General features: G+C 30.8%; 1 protein-coding gene across 1 annotated transcript in view; it reads left to right on the forward strand.

The window, feature by feature from the left end:
• The window catches only part of LOC129218928 (cAMP-regulated phosphoprotein 21-like), a 96,984-nt gene that overhangs the window by 22,219 nt on the left and 50,819 nt on the right, over nt 1-23,946 (forward strand). Inside the window, 8 exon segments of the mRNA XM_054853249.1 lie at nt 1,169-1,262; nt 7,594-7,735; nt 16,708-16,848; nt 19,282-19,387; nt 19,460-19,564; nt 19,925-20,121; nt 21,112-21,265; nt 21,267-21,294. Coding sequence (XP_054709224.1) covers nt 1,169-1,262; nt 7,594-7,735; nt 16,708-16,848; nt 19,282-19,387; nt 19,460-19,564; nt 19,925-20,121; nt 21,112-21,265; nt 21,267-21,294 — 967 coding nt within the window.

A 23,946-nucleotide genomic window follows, 5' to 3' on the forward strand; every position in this document is an offset into this window, starting at 1 on the left:
TTTTGTTGAACTAACATTGGAATTCTTTTCCAAAACATTACGCACTGCTCGGCTAATAGAAGTTACATTCATTTATCTTTTAATTTGAGTAGAACTCTTTTTTTAAGCAAGCTCTATGAACAATTGCTAGTTTCTGGCATTAAGTAAGAGTGGAAAGCTTTCCTATGCCCTTTTTCTTGCCATACTCTTTTGGGTCTTAAAATTATAAATTGCTGTTTTAGATCTGTTTACCTTCCTTGCAATTTCATGTCCGCTCATTCTACATTTTCTGTAAGCAACAATTTGGCACTTTTCACATTCAGAGAGTTAAGTGCTGTTCAGCCTGATAAACAACGAGATACAGTGAACAGTCTTACTGCATATAACAGTTTCCAGTTATTGTAAATAATCATATGATGTGACTAAAAATGCAAATTTTTGTTCCCGTCCTCAAAATAAATGTGTGTTCTTATAGCTTTTTTTTAAGTGGCAAACTAGTAAAACCTTAGAAATGTATATATTTTAATAATTTTCAAACTTTTCAAAGCAAAGTTTGTTTGAAAATGTTTTGTTTCATGTATTTCTATCATGAAAATATTTGCATACTTTTCCAACAAAGTGACCCCTAGAATTGGCGACTTTTTGCCTTTCCTTATATTTTTTTCTATGACTTTACTTCTGGTGATCATAAATTGCTTCTTGTGAGAATCGTATGACCTATAGAGTGAGTATTAATTTATTTTCTAAAATTCTCAAATATTTTGAAATAATACATTAAATGTTAAATGTTGTCAATATCATTTTAGTACACTTATATTTTAACTAATTTTATGCACTTCTGCACCATTTTATTTCCTTTTAACTTATTCTGGGGTGTGTAGTTGCGATTAGCACTTGCAATGAAGTGACTTCTATTTCAAGTGTGTGTCCGTATGTGCAATTTTTAATTTATTTATATTTTTGATCAATGTAAAAGATCTTACTTTGACAGCTGGGATGAATGAGATACATAGATTTACTTATATGGCTACAATTTTTGGATTTGTGTATGTTTGCATTTGTTAGTTTTAACAATTATGTAAATTCAGAACATTTCTGAAAATTTACTGTTCTATTTTTTAGCAGTAATTATTGTAATGTAATTAGTACTCTTTTTTGAACTGATTTTTATTGTTTACTATAGTCCCAGTGCAAAACATCTTCAAATAAAATTCGATTAGGAGGTGGTCAAAGCAGTTCTCAAGGCAGTACAGAAAGCTCTTCTGCATCTGGACTTTCCAGAGGTTGACTTTGATTTCTTACAAGTTTTTAGTAAAATTGTTATGCATTGATATGGTATAGAATTTGCAACAACTGATAACAAGTTAGTTGATGAGATAAGTAATGTTGTGAACAAATCCTACAATGTAAAGAAATAAATATTTGATTGTATAAATGAGACAAAGCTTTCCGCGTTTAACAAGATGAATTATTTAAGAGCCTATACTTTTATATGTGACTTATTATAAACTAAGGAAACACCAATTATTTGGCAGCCTACCCTTTCATTAACTCCCCACCTTTTACCAATATTTTATACTCTGCCAATTTTTACCGATTTATTTGCTAAAGTCATTTTAAAATTAAAATTATGTTTAATATGCCTACAACAGGAAACTATGTGGAGTGAGTTTATTAACTATAAGCAAATTTAATTTTCTGCAACATTAGGTAGGATGTAATAATAAATAAATAATAGCAATAATAAAAAATGAATTTTTAAGAAAGATTTATTTTTTTAAAACCTTTTTTAAATTGAAACATTTTTAAAAAGTAGATGGTTATAAGATAGTTATTTACATGCATGTCTGTTGGTCCCCCCCTCCCATATTTGAGAAAGTACCCTGATTTTTTTTCTTTCAAAATTGCCATTTCATTCATTCAAAAAATAAAATATTATCATTTAACATCTTTAGATTTTTTTTTTAAAATACGAATGCACTTTAATATTTTTTCAGAAACTGATGATTGAAGCAATGTTTTTTTTAAACTAATTTTTATTGGGTGAGTGCAAAAGTTCATGTGTAAGTGCAAGAGATGGCATTAGAAGCGGCATAAAGTGTTGTCATTTTCATAACACTGGCATTTACATTAGACAGATTATGGGAAAGGTGACATGTGCAGCTTTCATTTTAAACAAAATAATCTGTGTAGATACAAACTGCTTCAAGAAAGATTACTTTCAAAATGCTTGTTGGTAATGTTCATGTTACGGCATGTTATGCTTTACAAGTTTCGGAAGGGAATAAACATTACAACAGCCACAAAAATCATTCAAAAGGTTTATCAAGACCAAGCACCAACTAAGCAAACTGTGGAAAAATGGTTAGAAATTTCCCCGTGGGGAGTTTTACCTTGAAGACTAGCCATGTTCAGGTCGACCTTCAGACATTGATGACAATGTTGTGCATGCTTTAGCTCATAATAATCTGTGAATTTCAACTGAGGAAGTTGCTTCAGCACTTTGTGTGGACGGATCAACCGCTTTTCGGCGTTAAAAAAATGCTGTTCTATTTGAAACTTGATGTATGGGTGCCCCATTTGCTGATCGAGAGGAACAAACACCAGCAAATTTCAGCTGTCGTTTCTTTACTCCTGCAGCTAAAAAATAGTGGTTTTTGGATCAATCAGTGGCGAGCGATGTGAAATGGGTTATATACAACGATGTTCAGCGCAAATGCACGTGGAAATATGTAAGTGAGCATAGTTACAGAATGGCACAGGCCAGTTTGCACCCAATGAAGGTGATGCTCTGTGTTTGGTGTGATTGCAGGGGCATAATTTATTTTGAGCTTCTTCCGGCTGGCTGAACGATTGATTTGGACAAGTGCTGTCACCAATAAAACAATCTGAATCTAGAAATCAAACAGAAATGTCCGATTTTGTCAAATTGCAACGCCATAGTCTGTCTGATCACGAGAAAGCCAGACCATACATTTCGAGACACATGCTGCGCAAACTGAACAGCCTGAAATGGGATATTCTAACTCATTCACTGTATTCTCTTGATAGCACAGCATCTGATTATCACTTGTTCGGGTCATTGCAAAATCATTTGAATAGAAAAAAACTTGACTCTGTATGCCTTACAAAACATCGTGTCTTCGTTCTTCGAATCTAAACCACACAGTTTTTATGATTGGAGCATCCGTATGCTGCTAGAATGTTGGAAACAGTTTACAGACGACAATGGAGATTATTTGCCTAATCACTGTGACTTTTACTCACAAACTCCACATGAACTGTTGTACTTACCTGATATATTTTTTTTACTCTGTACATACATGCAATGTTGTGCACTTTTCATGTGTCAACACCTATCTCCACACCATACCTTTATCATAGTGCATTAAGATTGCTGTATAATTTTATCGGAGAACAGAAATCCTGGATTGAATGAATTGTAATAGAAAAGTTACTACACTGAGTTATATGTTCATTGACCACAGGCTACTAACTAAAGATTTGAGCTTTTATGACTAGTAAACAAAATTTTATTTATTTATTTTTTTAAATAAGAGAAAAGACTTATTGAAAATGAATGAAATTTTAAAACATTACTTTTATAAAAAAATTAGAAGACCTATTACAAGACTAATTAGTTGCAATATTTAAAAAGAAATAACTTTATTTTTCTATTATGTATAAGCCTTTTGCGTAATAATTTTTCATGTTGAAATTTCATGAAAAGAAGAGAAATATATTTATTTAACAGTTCTACATAATGCTAAATACAATTAATGCTCTGTGATAGTTATGTGATTGCACATTCCCAGAGAAAGGTGTTTTTTTTTAATTCACTGGAGAACTATTAGACAAAGTGAAATGCTACAAATAATGGCTCATTTTTGAATGCAGAGCAGAAACCTTTTGAGTGAATGAAAGCTGATGGAACTGATAGCTCAGTTTGATATAACATAATTTACCAAGTGACTTTACCATATTGAGCACTAAATGATTTTCATCGAGCTGGTTACTGACATTAGTTTAAAACCCTGTTGTTTGTTATTAACTTACCTTTTTAGTGTTGAAGTGTCATCTGTTTGCTGCAGTCCAACCACTAGTATGTCTGATCATATTTAAGAGCTGTTTTTTTTTGAACTCTCTGGATGTGTTCCATGGCTTTTCCCTCTGAGCTATTTTGTGCTATCGAAACACTTTGGTTATGAACAAAAATATTAGCTGTCTAAGTCCTGGTTTTATTTTGGCTAAGAAGCCTATGTGTAGTTGAATCTGGTAGTGAAAGGTTTTGTTTTTAAATCCTGCTTTCATGTATTTTATCAGATTTGACGTGATTTAAAAAGAATAAAAATTTAGGATTCTGATAAGGTTTTCAAAATTTTGACCACCTTCAGTATTTACACAATCATATAGAGCCTTTTTATTTGCACCATGAAAAAATTACTTTTGCTAGTGAATTCTTCCCTTAGAAAAGGGAAGAATGTAATTCTGTTCACAGTTATTAGCTCTCTGTAGTCAAGTACAAGTAAAAAAGAGATGACTATACACAGGTAGTGGGTCCACCTTCACTGGACCTAGTCATCTTGTTGCTTCCAAGAAAGTTACATACCCTCTAAAACCTCTACTCAAACCATTGCAAAAAGCAATGATGTCCAAAATGCTCTTCCAAATATGTATGACCGTAGTAAAGTAGTAATTTTTTTTAGTTTCAAGATTGTTATGTAATCTAAGCAGTTTAAAGCAATGACTTCTGGTTCTTCCTTTAGTTGTAAAAAAAATAGGTCTTAAGAATATCTTCCATTCTAATACAGATTTTACATATTTTTACAGATTACTCTCCTGTAAATCTTTGTATAACTCTGATGTAATTATTTTTTTCATTACAAAATCTGTTTTGAATACTTGAAATGGTAGTGTTTATATAGCAAATTACTTTCTAAGCTAGTTTTTAAATTTTACAATTCTGTAACTCATTGCCTAGTGTTAATGAAATATTTATTCAAAAAGTGTAATTCTTTTGTACTTAAACACATTTTCTTTCTAATGTTTTGAAAAGGTTTTAAAAAGTTGAGCCATGGCTATCTGCGATCCTTTAACGGCTGTCCAAAGGGGAGAAAAAACATGTACGACTAAAGAATAGCTACAGTAAAAGCTCAAACAGTAAAGGCTCAAATTCAAGGCGTATGAATGTTTAAGTCTTAATAGAACAAAATTACCATCAAGATACATTGCATAGTAATGGGTTCGTATTTATAATACATATAAAACTGACATTAGTTTGAAACCCTGTTGTTTGTTATTAACTTACCTTTTTAGTGTTGAAGTGTCATCTGTTTGCTGCAGTCCAACCACTAGTATGTCTGATCGTATTTAAGAGCTGTTTTTTTTTTTTAACTCTCTGGATGTGTTCTATGGCTTTTCCCTCTGAGCTATTTTGTGCTATCGAAACACTTTGGTTATGAACAAAAATATTAAAAAAACATATAAAATATACATATAAAACAGTTGAAAGATTGTTTTTTAGTAATAAACACATGCAGTCCTGTACTGCATGTGAATGTACTGAAACTGTACATTCACATGAAACTTTATTTATGTTCTATTTTTATGAACGTTGGGAATACTTTCTTTTCGTTAAATTTGTCATATTATGCATCTAGAATCATTTCAATCATGTAAGACTTATGAGTGAATAGTTGTTCAAAGTACATTTGTCCTCTTATACTGTCTACTTACTGGCACACAAGTAAATTGGTTGATTTCTCAAGGCACTAATACATTGATTTATCTTCAAATAATTATTTATTGTTTTATTTCTAAGAAAACTTCAACAGACACATATCAGAACTATTTAACTGCAGCATTGAAGCTAAAAATTATTCTAAAAATATTTTCATTTGAGATATCGAGCTTGTAATGTACCTAGACATTAACCGGAATTTCTTTTTTTAAATTGCGTACTAAACAATTTATTTAGTTTTCTTTATTTCAAAGATCTATAACTTTTGAGAGCAGTTTAAGTGTTTAAAAAACATTGACAATTCTTTTTCGCATTTTAAAATGATCTATTTAGAAAGACAGCATCTGAGAAATAAACTACCAAATACAATGAGTCCTGGTTCAATCAATTAGTTTGAAAAAGATGTGGTGGGAATTTTTTTTTTAGAAAAAAATAAGTTGTATTATGTTTACTGTTTTATAAAAGAAAATACTGTTATTTGAGAGACAAAAAAAATTTTTTTTTGTTCTCCATTTTCCTTACTTTTATTTTAAGCATGAGTTTGCAAGAAGGAAAGCTGGCTCTTCTGTTACCTATTGAAATTACATCCACAGTAATGCAGAAGAAAAAGTAAAACTTCAATTAAAACGCAGTTTGATGCAAGCCCGTCATTTCGAATTTGGCCAGAGGGTGGAGAGGGGCGGAGATTGTATACTGTATAGTATATACTCAACATTTAAATTGTACCAAAATAGACAACAAAATCCACGCTCACTTACATGAAATACATTAGTTTCACAAATACAGAGCTTTCGCCCCCCCCCCCCCCTCCATACCCCGATCCCCCTAGTTCGATGTTCTGGTGTAATTGCATCTACGTCAAGTATTCATTTTCATGAACATAAAGTTGAACAATTTTATTTGCTGTTGAATACATTTTATTGTAATTTCTTACATGTTTAGTTAAAAAAAAATTATTTTTTAAGAATGAAATATGCTCAAATTCTCATGCAATATAAAAATGAAAGCAATAATCCACAAAACCTATTGCTACAAAAATTTCTGGTAAAAAAAGAAATAATAAGAGGAGGAGGAATGATGAATATGAAAGCCATATTATTTGCAGCTCTGCCAAAAAAAAAAATATTTTTTAAATTTAAATTGTTTATCTTTTAATATTTTACATGACCAAAATTTAACTTTTCTCGAAAAAATAATAATGATAATAATTTAACAAATATAAGCTTTTTAGAGTAAAAAATTTAAATATGTAATTGAAACTGTAGTTCAAGGATTATTTTTAGTAAAGACAATGAGCACACCAACTTCCTTATAGCACCAGCTGCGAAAAACATTGCATATACACAATAGTAATTAAATGTGTATGCTGAGATACATGGGAAGAATGCAAATGAGGTTCGCCAATTTTTGCTATTATACTAGCAATCTAAAGAATATAAGTATATGCATACACACTATGAAAAATCAAACTCAAAATTTCTATTTGTAGATAAATCTAATACGAGAGGGGAAATTATATTTAAAAAAATAGGGCACATAAAATAAATGTGCAATTAAACATTGTAAGGTGTGTTTCGATTAATAACGCATGAACTGAAAAATTACTGGAAAGAAATATCGTGATGTGTTCTGAAAAGCAAGCAAAAATGAGGTTTCCATAATAGAATTGCATAAAAGGCGACCCTATGAGGTTCAGGGCAATGCCGCAAGCTGCAAAAATGATAACTTTGCTTTGTGCACAATTTCTTTTGTTCTCACGTTTGTTTGGACAGCCAGTATAAGGCATAGGGCAGGCCGATCACAGATAGCCATGGTTGAACTATACAGTTAACATATTGTGCATCATTATATTTAAGTCATTTTTTTTCCTTTAGATTCTAGTACAGAAACATACACAGATTCATCTGGTGTAGATCTGCAACAATTCATTGTAGACACACTCCACAAAAATCAGAAAGATCGTTTAATGCTTTTAAAAGTAGAACAAGAACTGATGATGTTGATGAAAGATAACAAGTAAGTATAGTCTCAGTGTTCCCTGAATGATATTTTAAAGTTTAGTATGCAGTAAAATATTTTTTCTGTTTTATCTCTTACATTTTCCACTAATATTGCCATTGTGAGAAAAAGGTTTCAATTCAGTTGGCCGTTCGACTGAAATATCAGTTTGATTAACAGTAAAGCACGTTCAACACAAAAATGCTTAGCATAAAAAAGGTTAATATGAAATGATATAGTGTTCCAGACTATGCAATTTAGTGCAAATCTTTGAACAAGAAGTCATTTTAATGCAAAAAAAAGTATTGCACTAGAGGTTATTATACTTCCAACCAGAGTTTAAGCTGGGTTCAAAAGTTCTTTAGCATAAAAGCTAAAATTGATGGAAAAATGTTAGCAAAATGCTAAAATGTTACACATTCTCATGTATTTATATATGCCTCAGTGTGTTTCATCTCCAGTTGAAAATAAAATTCATATTTCATTTGGGACATCCTTGAAGAAATAAGTACAACAGCAATTTTTTTAAACATAAAATAAAAAAAGAAAACATGATTGGTGTTTAGAACGTTGCAGTCCCCTCCTCCTAATAAAGGGTCATTCCATAGTGACTAACGTAACATTTGCAGCTGATTTTCAAACTCTTTTTACTTACACTGGAGTAAAAATAAATGTGTTTTGGTTTAATATGCAGATCTAAAATTTACAAGGTGACTATTTTTTATTTCTACCAAGAATTTAAAGCAAAATAAATGCTATCAGGTGTTTTTTCACCAAAAAGGCATCGTGACTAACGTAACATTTTTGCAACCCTGAGAAACAATGCTTATGTTACGAGGCAAATTTTTCTGAAAGTTACGCAGGCATTTAAAATTGGCCGATATATTTGTAAGAGGTAAACAATCTATTTTTAAAATCGTACTACAGATTTGTTACAGATGAATCTTTTTTGGCCCTAAATGGTACTTTTCCGAAAAACTGTGTGTGACTAACGTAACGTGACTCACGTAACCATCGAATAACAAGCAATGAATGCATATAAAAAACTTTTTATAGTTGATTTCTTGCTCTTATATTACTTTTACACTTTTTAGGAACCTTCTTTGTGTTGTATTATCAGGGCGCAATACAGGCTGATTTTGCTACCGTTTTTCGGTACCTTCACAAAACACTTGTTTTGAAATCGGTACTTTCACAAAAATCAAGTAATAAAATCAGTAGCTTCACAAAAACATCGAAAATTTCACAAAAATTCACATTTTAAAATATAAAATTTGTTTATCCGTTTAAAACAAAATATACTCATAAAATAAAATTATAAGCAGGTTTTTATGAACAATCGCTTAAATAGAAACCTTTTTGTAGTATTTTAACTATTTTTTTAGATGTTTCTCACAAAAGGGTATTTATGCAATATTATCGAAATCTTTATACATCTGTTTTGAGGAACCGTTTTTCTAATAATTTCCTATATTGTACGCAGTACATAGACCATTAAGCTGAAATTACGATGGTATTTTTCGTACTTCTTAGGTTTTTAGCTCCCCCCCCCCCCCAAAAAAAAAGAAACCTGTTTAAAATAATACTAGATGACATTTACACTTTTCGAACTAAAATTTCACTTGTTCCACTACTTCTTTTACAAAAATTAGGATGCGTCTAGAATTTCACAAAAACAATGCTGATAAAAAAAACTTTCACAAAAATAGAATGATGCAATACTTTCACAAAAATAGGTAGTGAGAAAAAAATCCTGGATTGGCCCCTGATTATGGTTTTTCTTTATTTTTTTTTCTATATTAGTGTAAGAAATTGAATGGAAGGATTCAGTTCAATTAATTCAATTTGAATGTGCGAAAGAAAAAACAAATAAAACTGCTTTTACAAACTGAATAACATCATTCTTGGTCTAATTAAATCCTAAACATCTCTCTTTTAAAAAATTAACTTTTTGCAAGTTGGTAGTGTCACTGAATTCTAGTATTCTGCTGATATACTAGTTATCATTATAAGAAACTCCGTAGTACTTTTCAATGGCATATTATTTTTTAAGGTTTACTCATTCATCGAACGAATAGTGTTGTGCATCCTTTTGAATTAAAATGTAATATTGAAAAATGTAATTTTGAATTAAAATGTAATATTGTATAAATTCGAACGTTTTATCAGCATTTTAATTCCAGATATCACCGCAAATGTTTGAATTTCTAAATGATCATTCTTGCATTTTCTGAAATATATGACAGCAGTGCTTATTGTCACTGTATCATGTAACATCTTCAAATGTTTTCCAACGAGCAGCCGTTACTTCATTTTAATAATAGGTGGAGATGTTTTTTTCTAAAAAATAGAGACGTTCTTCTTTGTTAAGACTGTATTTCTATTATCTTAATTCTTAAGCTTGGATTCTTGTGTTGAATGCACATTCAGCAAAGTACTCATTTTGCTTTACCAGGGCCCAATACAGGCTGATTTTACTACCGTTTTTCGGTACCTTCACAAAAATCTTATTTTAAAATCGGTATTTTCACAAAAATCAAGTTATAAAATCAGCAACTTTGCAAAACTAACTTTGAAAATCGGCACATTCTAGAAACAATATTAAAAAATCGAAAATTTTACAAAAATCTGTATTCTAAAATAGAAAACTTGTTTTTCTGTTTAAAACACAGTTTACTCATAAAATGAAATGCCAAGATGATTTAAATGAACAATCGCTTAGGTAACAAATTTTTCATAGTATTAAACTCATTTTTAGCTGTTTTTCGCCAAATTGCATTTACGCAACGTAGCATCAGTTTTGAGGGATGATGATTTCCTGAATTGTACACAGTACAAAGCCTATTGAGCTGAGATACAATGGTAATTTCCCTACCTCTTACCCCTCCCCCCCCAGAAAAAAACGGTAGAAATAATAGTAAACGACATTTGAACCTTTCTAACCACCATTTAAATTGCTCTAATTTTCTTAACAAAAAGTAGAATGTGCCTTTGAAAGATCCCAAACACAATGCTAATAAAAAATCTTTCACAAAAATGGATTATTGATACAGCACTTTCACAAAAATAGGTAGTGAGAAAAAAATCCTGGATTTGCCCCTGTTTACTCACTTTTTTTCTTTTTTAATAATTCTTTAAATTGGAAGTATCTTCATAAAAACCTTTAAAAAAGTATTTTTCACCCTTTATTTTTTAAATCAATATAGAATGCCTACATATTCAAAATTGTTCATGAAAATTTACATTAAATTAATTAAATTTTAAATATTAGCAGTCATTTTTAAAATGTTACGTTAGTCACATGCAAACTGTTACGTTAGTCACAGCTTAAATGTTACATTAGTCACACTTATTATTTTACATCTACTGATACTAAAATGAATATTTTGCATTTTTTAAGTAGATATGACACAGATGTAAGAAAATAAAAAGTGCTGTTTGGTTCAATCATCTGGTTTAGTTTTTAAGCAGAAAATAGTACATTTTCGTGACTAACATAACGTAAATATTTTCAGTGAAATAACCAAACTAATTAAAAGACTTATCTTATAATGCATGCAAAAAGAACAGTCAATTTTATTGGGCCAACATCTATTCATTTAGAATAAACATAGTTCTTTTAAAAATTTGAATTTTTTTTTACATTACAAAAGAAAACGTAGACCCATGTTTTTTGCACATGCTAAGCCTTTTCTACAACCTCGCACGTTTTGAGCCAGAAGAAAAACACCGAATGAAATTTTTGCAAACTGTTATTGGATTTATGTACTAGAAAGTATGCTGAATGAAATGATAGGTCACAATTAAGGCTTTGTGGAAAAAAAATTTCTGAGGTTGAGGTTGACATTTCTATGGAATGACCCTAAAGCAGTTTTTGGGGGGACATAATGCTGGATAAGACTAATAGTTATTGAACTTAATTGTAGTTTAAACGTCTTAGCTAAGATTTAAAAAAGATTAAGTTGATTATCGCCATGCACGCTTCCTCTCTAGGATCATACATTTCTTCTTTATTTAAAAAACTAATTTGTTTTTTATTTGAGCAAAAAAGCGAAAATGCAATGCTTTATTTTCGCAATTCAGATAGTGTTTTCGCATTATGCGAAAAATGCGACCATAGCGGAAACCCTGCTTCCAACTAAGTTTTAAGCATAATGCTAGAATATTGAAATTTTCCTTTTTTAAAGGTTATTTAAGTTAGGTATAAACAAATAAGTTTTAACAATACCTAGTCCAGTCAAATTAATGAAAAAATACCCTTAACATGGACAAATTGCAACAGAAGGTTTTTCAATTGATTTTGTATCAGTAAATGAAACAGAATAACTTATCCAAAATCGGACAAAATTGAATCACGGAAATACCCCCAAAATCAGATTTGAAAATGGGGGCTAGTGGCAATTATCTTCGAAATAGGTGAGCTAGTATTCTTCTTTAAAACATATAAAAAATGCATTTAGCTTTCCCAACTGGAATTAACATAGGTAAAGCATCTTGGTTAATTTTTATGTCACATTTATGCCAAAAATTAGGTGGAACCCCAATAATCCATCACTTGTATAATTTGAGCATCCAATAACTCGATGCATTTGTTTCCTGTTTAGTACAATCAAAAAATATGGTTACACTATATGCTAAGAGGTAATTCTCGTAGTCAATTTCTATATAAACTAGAGGTTGAAAAGCTGAGGCCCGCGGGTCGTATATGGCACATATTGCATGCCAATCCACTACGCTGGGGGGGAAAAAAAGAAAAAACCCCGAAAGAAACATGCATAAAAAAAAAGAAAACATTGAAATGAATTTTTAATATTAAAGAAGTTTCTTTTATTGCTTCAGAAATTTAATAGGTATTATTTCCCATGGAATCTTTGGCCGCAATCTTATTTAACAAGAGTTGCCATTTATAATGCCAGTTTTTCATTTGCTTAAATCTTTGAATTTAAGAATTACATGAAAATTATAATCGCTTTATTAAATAATTCAGTTGCTACAAGTGAAAAACCCAATGTTAGTCAAGCACAAAATGTTGGAAAAAATAATAATTTTAATCTTTTGCAAAGTAGTGAATTACATAAGGAAATGAGGGACATTAGACAAAAGAGGGAGAGTAGTGATATTAAAAAATTAGTTGATATTCCACAATCCGTATCTCAGTTTCATCTTGACTCTACTCTACGCAATATTGTTACAGGTTTAACAGCCGTAGAAGGTAATAATGCTGACGAGTTTCACTTATTTGGTACAAACTTAATTTTCAAAAGGATAGGACAGGAAATATTTAGATACACTGTTAAAAGATCAGACAAAGTCAAAACTTTAGGATCACATGCTGTTATTTGTAGTAAAGGTGATCGAGATATACAAGTAGATCCAGCGCTCCTTTTTCATAGAATAATGACTATTGCTACTTGTGGTGAAATGAATCTTGCAGATGTTATGTGTTATGAACTCTGTGCATACTGCAGCAGCAGCATTATTTCAAGCTAAACACATGATGAGAAGCTACAACACTATACAAAGACAAGTAGAGACATTAGTTTCAGTCCGTTCATGCAATTTTTCGGTATGGCTAATTGAAAACACAAGCAACCAATGATTTTCCTTATAAGTGATTTATTGCAGAAACAAGGGTGTTCTTTTCTAAACATTAATGCTGATGCTAATGTGGAAATTGTGCGTGCTACAGTATCCTCCTCTGCACATCCATGGTCGTAGGCACAGTTACTGATTTGCTGGTTTTGCTCCTGTACAAGCGAGAATAATGGGTTCAAGCAGTATTACCACAGTGATATAAAATGAGTATCAACTCTCAAATCTGTCTATGATATTCTGAACTTGAAGCGATCTTCACTAAGTCGCGAAAACTGCAGCTTACTTATTTTTCTTCATACAGGCAGTGATAGTACACCTAGAATTTTTTCAATTGGGAAAATCCTCAGCGTTTGTCAAACTGATGAAAGATGCAGAACTTTGTTCTTTTGCAAAGATTGTTTAAACTGACTCATGCTCTCACTCAGAAATTGCGTTTGAAAAAAAAGAAAAAAAACCCCTCATCATCCAATACTTTGACTTACCACCAGCCCCAGACTATCTATTTAGCATGATTCGCTGTTCCTGCAAAACAAAATTTGCTACATTACGATGCGGATGCAGGAGTCAAGAATACTGCTTGAACCAATGCTCAAAGACTGCATTGCTCTACACTTTGTGGGGTATGCTAAATCAATGACTGAAAATCAAAGCGTTAAATTCTTTGAGTATGATGACGATGATGAAAATGAGTAATTTGTAATTGTTTTGTATGTAATAGAAGCTTTTATACTATTTAAAGACATCTTATTTTTATGTTTGGAAAATTAATTATTATTATGCCATGAAAAGTATAAAGTAATTTGCGTTCGTTGTATTTCGAGACATGAATTTACGCCATTTCGAAATCCTTTTTTAAAGACCAGATGGGTTTACACTAGTTCACATATGGATCGCAGGCATTAAGTTGTAGATTCTGGTTTAAATATTAATCCACTTAGGGAATGTCTGTTATCATGTATAGAGCAACTTTTCTTTTCTACCCATTATCGCATTGTACTAGAGAGAGAAACAAATGCAACGGGTTATTGGGATGGTCGAGCTACCCTAGTGTCAAGTTATTGGGGTTCTATCTAATTTTTTGGACCACAACCATTACTTGGGTCTCTTAACCTATAATTATTACAATTGAGAATGCTAAATATGTTTTTGCTATGTTTTTAAAGAAGTTTGCTAGTTTACCTATTTTGAAGATAATTGCCATTAGCCCCCCATTTTCAAATCTGATTTTTGTGGTGTTCCCATGATCCAATTTTGTCTGATTTTAAATAGGTTATTTAGTATCATCTACCAACCCGAAAACCGTCGAAAAAGCTTCTACTGCAATTTTGTCCAGGTTCAACTGTATATGGCTTGGACTAACCCGACAACTCTCAATTGCTTAAAGTTGATGTATTTTAGTGAGTCCATTTTAAATGAGGTGAATCATTTTTTGCTATTATCTTTTGTTTTACTCGTCAAAATGCTATGAAATTTGGTACCCCAGCTGCTTTTTGCTAAAGAAACTCATTTATGTACTAAAAAATAGGGATCCTACTTCGAAAATTCAGAGTTTTTGTTCATTTAACTTTTTATAGGTTCTCATCAAATTTTAATTTGTGTAGCTTTAAGAAGACTTTAATCCATGTCACATGACACCTCTTTTTATTTCCTAGCACATATAATAGCTGAATAGTTAATAGTGTTTCTTTTTCCCCCATCACTGTAGCTGCAAAACTGTCTGCAAAAATGATTACGAAAAAAGAACATTTAGAAAGTAAATTGTTCTCTTACACCATGTTGATGTATTATAACTTGAGGTGGATTTTAAAATTATCTTCAGTATTTCTTCCTAAAATCACCCGTAGCTCTGTAATTTCTTTAAAATTGCCTCAATGCTTGTTTAATTTCTATTCAAAATGATTAATATTTATTTTCTAATAAAAAAGCTGTTCCACTATAATGTCAACTTGCTAAATAACACGTCATAACATCCATAATAAAATCTGATTCTATAAGCAATAATTGCTTACATTGCTCTTCGGACATAAATCACAAATTTGAATTATGTTTTAATGCAAAGAAAAAAAAACTTCTTTACCATGTGTGTTTTAAGCTTTTACTAAATTTTACTTAAGGAACTGCTTGTTACTGAAAGCATACAAGAGTTTTTAGGAATGTTATCATCAGAAAAAAAACTTCTATGTTTTAGGTCTAATATTAACTTGAAAGAGAATGGAGTTAGTTAAAATTCTTAAAGTTTCCATTGTTTCTCTAAGTTCGAGGCTTGTTTCTATTTCAAAAATTGGTTATTTTGTATCTCTAATTAGTATTTTTCCATGGTGCAGTCCTGAAATTGCAGAGATCATCAATTGTTCTGCAAAGACTCCATCACACCGTTAAATGTCTCTGAGGTCTGGGGATGTGAGATTTCTTCTCTAGCTTATCACTGATTCACACAATTATAAATAATATTTTCCCAAAACTATGAACACATCTTTTTAGCCTTATTATTAACAGCTCCATTCTATTATAGATTAAATTTTTTTAGTTGCTACAGTGTCATACATTAAGTACGCTAAATTTGAAATGAGTTGGTGCTGGATGATTTTTTTGGACAGAACTGTAACCATTGTTTTTAAGCAATCAGGACACAAAAGTTTATCAGTTGCAATCAGAAGAGATTAAAATCATGCAAAATTATTTTAAATCATAACCGTCTCATACATATATACATATGTGTATGAATACATATCTTTGTAGCTATCATTTATAATGTGCATGTATTATGTATCACACCCTGTCAAGGAAAGTCACACAATTTAAAAAAGTATCATTAGAGGAAATAAAGTTTTTATACACTAGTCCTTTTTAGTATTTTTCACAAAACTTTGGTTTTAGGGATTTAGAGGATATTTTAAATATTATAATATGCACAAGACTTTTATGATGTGATGTTTATTGGTTAGTTTTTGTTGCCTAAATTACTAATGCGTACTTAAAGTTCAGAAGTATTTCTTCTACATTATGAAAATGAAGTGTATCGCGCTTTATTTTGTAGTTTTTAATGCCACTGTGCACTGGTTAAGTAAGCCAACTTTATGCCAGTGTTGTAGCAAGAAAGAGCATTAAATTTAGATTTTAAATTAATATCTAGTGCATTTTTACTAAATTTTTAATTCTGTCATTTTCCTTACTGTAGTGTGATATGTATATGAATGTACTTCATTTACAAACACTTAGAAGTATGCATCTAGAACAAACGGTTGTGAAAGTAGAACACTTGCGGGTTAAACGGGTACACACTGTATATTTTGACACATATGTTTTCAGTGTGATTTTTTCTATTACTTTTATTTTTCGTTTATTTATTGTTAAAGTATATTTATGAAAATATTACAACATTGAAAATATTGTAGGAGGATATCCTATAAGTTTCCGCAAATGAGCTCTTACAATCGAATGTTGGTGCACAGAGTTGCAGCATTTTTTGGTTTGGATCACTATGTGGATGGAAATGGAACAGCTGTAATTGTGAATAAAACAAAAACGTCACGAATGTAAGTGCATTTAAATTGCCTACACATGTGTACTCATATTTGTATACATAATCTTTTTCTTTTATTCATTAAAACTTTCCGTGCATTTCTTGTGTTCTACTGTTCTTTTTTCTTTTTTGCTAACTATCATGAAATGATACCTTGGGTAATCCTACAAAGTTTCAGAGAAATTGCATCAATTATGTGGTTACAGATAACATTTCAATTTACATCAGTTTTTGCAAGATTTTTTCTTTGAACATGATCTTTAAAAAGAACTATGAAGTAACATAATAAATAAATTTTTTCATTGATGGCAAATTATTGGAATGTTTAGTAACCTGGCATTACATCCATGTGAAAATTCCTCTTTTATTTGTCCAGTTACTAAAACTCAAACTTAGCAAAATGCAAAAACATTTTAAATTTTCTTAGTGCTATGCTTATGTATTTTTTAAAAATAAATACTTCAAAATTCTTATTGAGTTGTAGCATCATTCTTGATATATTGAAAGAAGCTGTTCTGGTAGTTTTTATTGAGCATGAACTTTTTTTCTTTTTCGAACTTAAGACTTCTTTGTTTATGGCTTTCATAGCTTTTGGAATTTGGGGGTTGATGTTGATGCAATTAGGACATGGATGGGGATCTGCAGCTCTTTTGCACTTTTTGAGTTGGTTTTACCTTTTATGCACAATTTCTACAAATGACTTGAATTACATAAATGTCTTCAATTAGTGTAGTTATGATTTTTCTGTTTACGCACATTAGTGTTGTTATTAGATATATAAAATATAAATTAGTATTAACAATACTTTTTCAGTATGCTATAAAGAAATTGTACCGTGAGTGCTAAGTTCGACCATTAAGAATCTGCTTGTGCAAACTTATGTCTAACTACCAAACTTAATGTGGCTGTTCAGCAAAACTCAAAACCCATGCTTGGATAAAGTTTTAACAGGTTAAACACTACCCCTACCCTTATTCTTGAACTTTCCATCTCCCCCCCCTCCTTTAGCATACTTTCTTCTCTGAAAAATGTAAAAGGATAATTTTGTGATCTCTGCAGCCACCCAAGATGCAAAAGCATTTTTATTCGTTCTAACATTTGAAAGGAATTCTTTAACTATCTTAGCATGCTGTTAAGCTGAACAAGCCATGGGCTTGCACTTTGTTCACACACCTAAGTTTCTGCTTTAACACTTTAGCAGAGCTGCCAACTGCTATGAAAAAAATTGTAGACTCTACGAATTACAGCTTTGAACTGCAACATTACGAAAACATGTCCAAAACTTACAAATTTCTTTTTCTTCAATCCTAAGAAACATTTCAATCCTTTTAGATGACATCCATATTATTAATTATTTAGATAATATGGCTTTTGTGTGCTTAGTAATGTTCGAAATTTTTCTTTAAAAATAAATAAAATGAATTTATCATAATAAATGAGAGAAAAAAATTAAGAGTAACTATTTTTTCAAAATAAACTCACTGGTCCCATTGTGAATTTAAACCTAAGTCATTCATTGCAGCTGTTACATTTGTTATTAAAATATCCTGTTTTACTCCCCCCCCCCCCGCACACACACACAAAACTATGCTACTAATTTAAATTTTAAAAAGTTGGCAGCTCTGCTTTATCCTCTTGATGGATGTGATCTTTTAACAAAATTTGCCCTTTAAAGTGATTTGCCAACTAGATGTGTATTAATGAAATCATCTTAAGCTAAATCATGTGTTTCTACAAAGTGTGCAGTATGTCGTAGATTATGGTAAAATATAATATTAAAATTATCACGCAGAGAAAATTTCTCTGGGTTATTTTACTTTTCCCAAAAGTATGGCCTTTTTTTTAGATCCATTAACTAATTAAAGGACAAAGATATATGTGGGATTGGATTGAAATACTGGTAACAGTCCTTACAATAAACTAACTTGCACTTTTTGAGAAAAATAATGAAGTGCATGAAAACTTGTGAAAGTTTATATATTTTTTTGATAGGACTGTCCTGCTGTTACAAACTTCCATTTTAAAATAATTTTGTTATTATCTTCAGATTTTAAGATGTATAATTAACTGCATATTGTGTTTGAAGTTTGTTTTTAATGTATGATTATTAGAGCAGTTGATCTGTTCAACATTCAGAAATTATTTAATATTAAGTTTTTTTTTTTTTTTTGGAATTTACTACCACCCAACTCACTTTTTAGTTAGAACAGTTTTAGTTGTAGTCTGGATTCACACTTGAAATCATGTGTCTGAATGATTGATTTTAAAGTATTTGCTATTAAAGCTTGTGAAAACTATGCTATGGAGGAACTATAGATCAGGAAAAAGTTTTTCAATTTTGCTGATAAGTGTTAGTTTTAGATTGATGTATATAATAAGTTAAATTATTATATCGATATGTTTTAGGTTCATAATATTTTTCTTAATGATGAAATTATTTTTTTAGACCGGATGCTCGGTTTCAGGAGTTAATAAGAGATGAACTTCTGCCTGAAGAACCAAAAAAATCGATATTAAAACGGGATAGCATATCATTTGAAGAAGGAAAAGAGGTAATTTCTAAAATTTCATTATTTTTTGTGCAAATTTAGTTAAATAAGTACTGAAATTTCTCCCCCCTACAGAAAAGCCCTGAGCGCCAGTCTTCCACAGATAGTAGGCGTAGTAAGTCTTTTGAAGAAAGAGAAGAGGAGTATGAAAAAGCGAGAGCCAGGATTTTTAATCAAGATGTAAGTAATTCTATCACATGCATGCAGTTTGCAATTCTTTTAATGGATGAGAAACATTTTGAACTGCTTTAAATTTTTATTAAAAATTTGACGTATATTTTTTCTCAGAACTTAAAAGCTTAAGCTAAAGCTTGTATGAAATTCTGCGTTTTTTTAAAAATAATTTTTCTTTTGTCTTTTTCCCCCTACCCTCCCCCTAATTTTGATGATATCGTCAAATAATATGCCTTATCCAGTACCCCTCTATAATGAACACCCCTATAATCTGAACACTCTTATTCAGTTCCATGAATGTTCATTGTAGAAATAATCTACTGACTAAAGTATGCATGTATATATATTTGTATATTTCTCTTTTAGGAAGGACTTGGTGAATCACCTCTTAATAGAAGTCAAGAGGGAACTTATAGTTCTAGTCGTAGAAGTAGTCAAGAAGATGTTCGGTGGCCAAGTAGTGAAACTAGACCGTGGAGTAGTACTGACTCTGATAGTTCTGGACGTCCCTTAGGAATGAAGTTGAGCAGTAGTAGTTTTGAAACAGATGTAAGATACCATTTGTCTGTTTTATCTAAATAAATCATAAGAGCTATTATATAATTTTAGTCTTTAAATCTGATATTAGTTTTTGAACTTAAATTAGGTGTATAAAAATTAAAATGCTTTGAAAATGGTGGTGGGGGGGGGGAGAGAAATAATTTTCTTGACTACACAAAAAATGTTCTTTAAAAGATATATTTATGTACAATAAAATTTGTTGAACTAGCTGATTACAAACCTTTTTTCGTCATAATTACCATGTTTAAAATGTTAAATAACATTTTTTCAGAAAATAGCTTTAACTATTTATTCACACACACACATATATATATATATATATATATATATATATATATATATATATATATATATATATATATATATATATATATATATGTATATATATATATATATATGTATATATATATTAATTATTTATATATATATATATGCAGGGCGCTTCTGAACTCCTGGGGAAAACTTTAAGGGGTGATAGTACACATTACAAGACAAACAATATAAAGCAAAAATTAACGGTCCAGAACGTCTTCCGAAGGAGATAGATGCCATTAAAGTTTAGGGTCCAAAATTTTAAACAATGATAAAAAATGGAAAATTGGTTGATTCTTTTGTGATTTTTGCTAAAAATTATTCTTCTTTTTGGTTGATCCATTCCATTCAAAATCTAACTTTCTGAGATTGAAATGGAAGAAAGCAGGAAAAGAAGAGAAGTGCTATGTTTCGATTTTTATCATTTAAAGTACTTTGCATTTTGTGTTTTAAAAATTAACAAAACACTAAAATGCAGCATTTGTATTTTTTTATTCCACAAAACTACATTTTTAATTTAAAATACAAAACATGAAAACACTCTTGGCTAAATTTTTAAGGCATATTTCGGATTCTTAATGTGGTGTCAAATGGTTCGTACATATTTCTGTAACATATTATAGATAGTTAAAAATAAATCTATTTTGAAACATTGTTCTCCTTTTTAGACTGCAGCACAGAGTGGGAAAAACCTCTCGTTCAGCTGTTTTAGGAAAAGCAGAAAGTGAAACTAAAGCATTTTTAACGCCATCTAAACCAAGTCGTCCAGCAATGACCAAAGCAAGTAGTTTTGGTGGAATCTCAGTGTTGTCACGTGAAAATGCCTGTGGTCGGAAATGTTACTCCTAGAATAACAAAAGCAGGTAGAGTTGAGTTTTACTCTGAAAAGTAAAAGTTTTAATGAACAAATTTGCTTTATCACCAAAGTAATATTATTTATGAATATGCAGGGTGTTTAAGATAGATCTTTACTATTCTAAACATTAATAATAAAAATGCCAACAGATGAAATGTAGTGCAGTTTGCTGCAAAAGAATGAAAAAATCTGAAAGTTTCTTCTTGTAGTAATTGCCTGAAGTAAAGGCCAATAGTTGCTAGCCAATTGAAGCAGAAAGAAGCAAAGTGATCTAAGTGCATAAAAATTAAAAAAAAAAGGGGATAATCTGTAATGGCAGAAGAACTCCTCCTCTGTTTCGGGGCAAGAGAGCGAATGAGCCTTCCTGATAGGTGCTGCTATACATCAGGGCTCGAGAAAATTTTTTAATGATTGCTTAACTAGGGTCTGAACTTCAAATGTGTTTTTCTCAAAACTTTAAAAAGTGTACTTACATCCCTTTGCTTCTTGATGTCCCAATAGTGCTAAAATAAAATGCCTGCATGGAAGAAATCAGTGTGTAATGACTGACCAACCAGTGAATGAACACTAAAGCAAATTTTCATTTTCAAAAATTCATAGCATCGTTGAAAATTGTAGTATTTGCCACATGACAGTAAAATTGCATTAAATGATGTATGTGTAGTCATTTTTTTAAGGACAATTTTTTTGGTTCTGCATCAAGGCTTTTTTTTTGGGGGGGGGGGGGGGGGTTGAAATGAATAAAAGTGCTCTGACCCAGTGAGTGAACACCCCAACCAGTGGGTAAACATAACATTGTCTAGTTGTTTTCTTTCTGGAAATGGGTAGAAGGAAGTTGCTAATGAAATTCAAAATAATGTAGTTGTAGATTGATTATGAAGTACAATTTCACCATCCTACTGCTTTGCTGCATTCAACATGATGCTCTTGTAACATGCTTTTTACATCATTTCGGTTTGTTACTGGTAATATGCGGATTTGCTTGTTTCCTGCTTTTAACTAGAGTTTTTCCTGTTTTCTACCCTGAATGCAGCTTTCAAGCTTGTTTAGAGTGCTAGATAAAAGTACTTTCTGAGACATAACCATTTTTTACTAATGGACAGGTACTTCTATTGTTTTTTTCCGGAGCTGAGGCATGAATAAACTGGTTTTAAAAGTGCCTTGTGGTTTTAAAACTGGTTTTAAAACTGCTATTGAAGATAAGAATTCTCAAACCAATCATTTCATTTTTTTTTTTAATGAATACAGATTTAGACAGAAAACTAGTTAAAAGTTTTTCTGTTGACATCAGGTTTCCGGTTCCGGCCGCTTCCAGTCTATTTACTCATCCTCATTTTACTTTTTCTCGCTCACTTGTCCGGTGTTTATCTTTGTGTTCCATCGTTCTTCTATGTGCTGATGAAGGAGTTTGGTTTTATCACTGGGTCATTCCATACAAAATGAGCAAAATTCACAAAAAAGTGGTGGCCGCATGGTAACAGATTTTTATGAAATTTGGTATACAGGTTCCTTTTATGCCTATATAAAAGTATCTAAAATATTTTGCCTAAATATTTTTTATTTTCATAGTTATGAGATTGAAAATTGGACAAATTGAACAGCATTCTCACAAATGATAAATGTTGCATTTTTGAAGGCTTGTATATTATTAACGATTTAATCAAAACATAAAACTTATATATAGTTGTAATCTATGGAGTAGGGCAATTTATCTCATATAAGTAAAATTTTCAAAATTATTATACATAGTTAATTTTTAATCGTGTTTTAAAAACTGAAAATATTTCAGTTTTCTTATAATTAAGCATTATGTTTTTTAATCCCACGCTTTAAGGAATGTATTAGCTTTGCTGAAATTGTGACCCAATAGCATACTAACTGTCATAGAAGAAATACCTTACTTTTGAAGTTGTATTTTAACTCTTTTTGTCTTCAAAATCGGTTTTGAACTAAGTTACATTTTGTAATATGACGATTTTCCCCCTTCACATAGGCCCAATAATTTAAATGATGGAAACTTTCGACAACTTTTAAATTTTGCAGGAACAATATTTCTACTATTTGCTTGAAGAAAATCGAAATTGGTTTTTGATTTCCAAGCTCAAAAAAAAAAAAAAAAATCAGAACATTAGCATTTTCTCTGTGTTTTATGTGAAATTACGAAAATTCAAAGAGCTAGATTAATAACTAAATGATGCAAAAGCAAGTATATCTAACATTCAGTTCAATTTATTTAAAAAATGTACTCGCATAGTGTAAAATTTATAAAGCAATTTGTGGATAAAATTTATATCTTTAGCAGTAATAATAACTTCAACAAATGCATCACGAGATTTTTTTTTTTTTGCTTTCTACAAAAGTTCTTTTGATCTGGCTAAAAATTCGTGCCTCAATTTTTGTAGGAAAATCCGGTTGAAGACATTAATAGTACTTTCATTAATGTATTTCAAGAAGTTCCAGACATCATCTTTAATATGTCATGTGTACTATAGTAACGGTCCATCTGGGTTCACTAACTTAATAAGAAAGTCACTTATCTGAAAAGATATCGATGCATAAAATCAATGTGTAGTAAAACATTACCCAGCCACAAAAATAGTTGCTATATGTAACAAACAAATGAAACTATTGCTGTTGGATTTAAGCCTGATCTCTTGAC

The sequence above is a fragment of the Uloborus diversus genome, chromosome 3 (assembly GCF_026930045.1).
Source record: "Uloborus diversus isolate 005 chromosome 3, Udiv.v.3.1, whole genome shotgun sequence".
In the NCBI taxonomy this organism is placed as follows: Eukaryota; Metazoa; Arthropoda; class Arachnida; order Araneae; family Uloboridae; genus Uloborus; species Uloborus diversus.